Source organism: Echinops telfairi, unplaced genomic scaffold (genome assembly GCF_000313985.2).
Source record: "Echinops telfairi isolate 266 unplaced genomic scaffold, ASM31398v2 ScPeMD7_10;HRSCAF=50, whole genome shotgun sequence".
Taxonomy (NCBI): Eukaryota; Metazoa; Chordata; class Mammalia; order Afrosoricida; family Tenrecidae; genus Echinops; species Echinops telfairi.
The window spans coordinates 10,600,853-10,603,103 of record NW_022103907.1 but is presented as its reverse complement, the minus strand read 5'-3'; the positions used below and the strand labels follow the sequence as shown (position 1 = coordinate 10,603,103).

The following is a 2,251-nucleotide window of genomic DNA, read 5'->3' as shown; positions in this document are numbered from 1 at the left end:
ATACAAATTGACTTTTGAGGATGAGAAAAGTGTAATGCAACTGTATTAACTTGGAGAGTGACCAATGAAATTATCGCTTCTCTTAGGGCTGCTGTGGCTTGTGTGGGAGCATTTTATGAAAAAATGGGGAGAATGTTAGGCAGTGCTTTTCCAGAAACAGTAAATAATCTACTGAAATCTCTGAAAAGCGCAGAGGTAAGTTTTACAAAAAACTGATTTTGCTTGTGGCAAGAATGAAACGTCAGTTACAAATGTGCTCATACCCTTCCCTTCTTCTGTCACTCTGGAATTCTCCGCTTCTTAAGGGACGAAGTAATTTAAAGTGATCGCATGCCTCATTGTATGTTGCACATCGCATTCTAGTCTTCCACTTTACCCTCAAATATGTATGAGTCCCATTGCTTTTAAATGTGTTGAATATTTCCTTGTGTTTCTTCAAGATGGCTTATGCTACTCAACTGCTTTTTCTTAATCTTTCAAATTCTGAAGATTTTGACTCTTGGAATGTGATATTGATGCTTTCTTATATTATTGCACCTCAGTATGTCATGTAGAAGTTTATTTGTTTATTTTTGGAATATATGTATTTAACATTATCTCATTTCTCAGAAATCTATTTATTTCATTGAACTTAATAATTAGTTTTATCTTTTAGGGACTTTCTAGAATATGTGCTTAAGTTTTTAGTGTTTATTCACTATGGATTATTTATAATCTAGACATAAAATCATTAAGCTCAGGGAATTTCTAGATGTTAGTATGTGCATTTTTAAATATGACATTTGTTTTGCAACACTTCTTTTGAGATTTGGTTTATGTACATGTTTAGTCTCAAGGGCGGAGTGAAATCTTAATGAGCTTGCAGAAAGTTCTCAATGGACTGGGTGGTGCTGCAGCTTCCTCTCATCGTGATATTTACAAGAATGCCAGGTCCCTCTTGACTGACCGGTCAATGGCTGTTAGATGTGCAGTTGCCAAGGTTAGTACTCAGCCAGTTTATAATACTGCTCTTTAATTTGCGTGCTCTTTAATTTGTGTCAGTGATATTTCTTTGCTCTTAAAGTTTTAAAATATGATGACAAATAGGTTAAAAACAGATGTGGCTTACTTTTAATGAAAATATGGTTTTATTTTGAATTCATTGTGATTTTAACAGAAGAGACCCTTTCTTTCTGGTAAGGAATTTTTATTATCTGCAGTCTTTCATGAATTGATTGACTCAATGGCAATGAATGAGTGAGCATGCAAAAGTGTTCATTTTACAAGTAGCATAAAATTATACCTTATTTCAAACTTAGTTGAATTTTTGCCTACTAAATTATCATAAAACAGTCACGCTAAAATGATCTATATGTGAATGTAAATACTATCAAATATTGTGTAACCCATCATTATCGAATCAATGCTGACTCACAGAACAGAGTAGAGCTGCCCCTGTGGGTTTCTGAAGATGTATATCTTTATAGGAGTAGAAAGCCTTTTTTTTCTCCTGTGGAGCCCCTGGTGGGTTTGAACTGCTGACCTTTTGATTAGAAACCCTATGATTAACCCACCACACCACCAGGGCTTCTTAATATTAGTGTGAGCAATTATGCAATTTTTAGGATGTAATATACTTTAAAAAAACAACAAGGATTAACAATAAATTGCACAAGTATTCTAACTATAGACTTAGCTTTTTAATAGATACTAGATGTTCAGCTTATCTGTTTCTTCTTGAGTGAGATTTGACAGGATGTCAAGAAATTTGTCCATATTTGCATAAACTTGCTCATTATACCAAAACGCACTGCCAGAAGTGTGACTCCGTCTCATAATGACCCTGTAGGCAGAGCAGAATTACACTTTTGGGTTTCTGGGAGTTTAAATCTTCACAGGAGTAGACAGCCTCATCTTTCTTCTGTGGAGCGCCTGGTGGGTTCCAACCTCTGACCTTGTAGTTAGCCACACAGTGCGCAGCCCGATATGCCACCAAGGCTTCTCTTGTTCATTGCATTCCTTTATTACTCTTTTAATGTTTGTTGGATCTGAAGTGATAGGGCTTTCTCGTTTTTCATTTGGATAATTTGCCTCATCTCTTTTTCCCTCATCAGTCTTAACTGTACATTTATCAAATTTATGTACAGAGTGAAATTTCAGATAAGCTTTTAATATTTTTAAGTTTCCTAAGTTAGCGTAAAGGAATATGACTGTTTTCTGTGTATTGAAATTCTACCCTGCCACTTCACTGAATCTTTCCATTGGTCTCACG

General features: G+C 35.2%; 1 protein-coding gene across 1 annotated transcript in view; it reads left to right on the top strand.

Moving 5' to 3' along the window:
* Positions 1-2,251, top strand: part of HEATR5B (HEAT repeat containing 5B) — a 137,421-nt gene that overhangs the window by 8,188 nt on the left and 126,982 nt on the right. The window contains exons 4-5 of the mRNA XM_004711165.2: positions 87-195; positions 830-979. Coding sequence (XP_004711222.2) covers positions 87-195; positions 830-979 — 259 coding nt within the window. The remainder of the gene's footprint in view (positions 1-86; positions 196-829; positions 980-2,251) is intronic.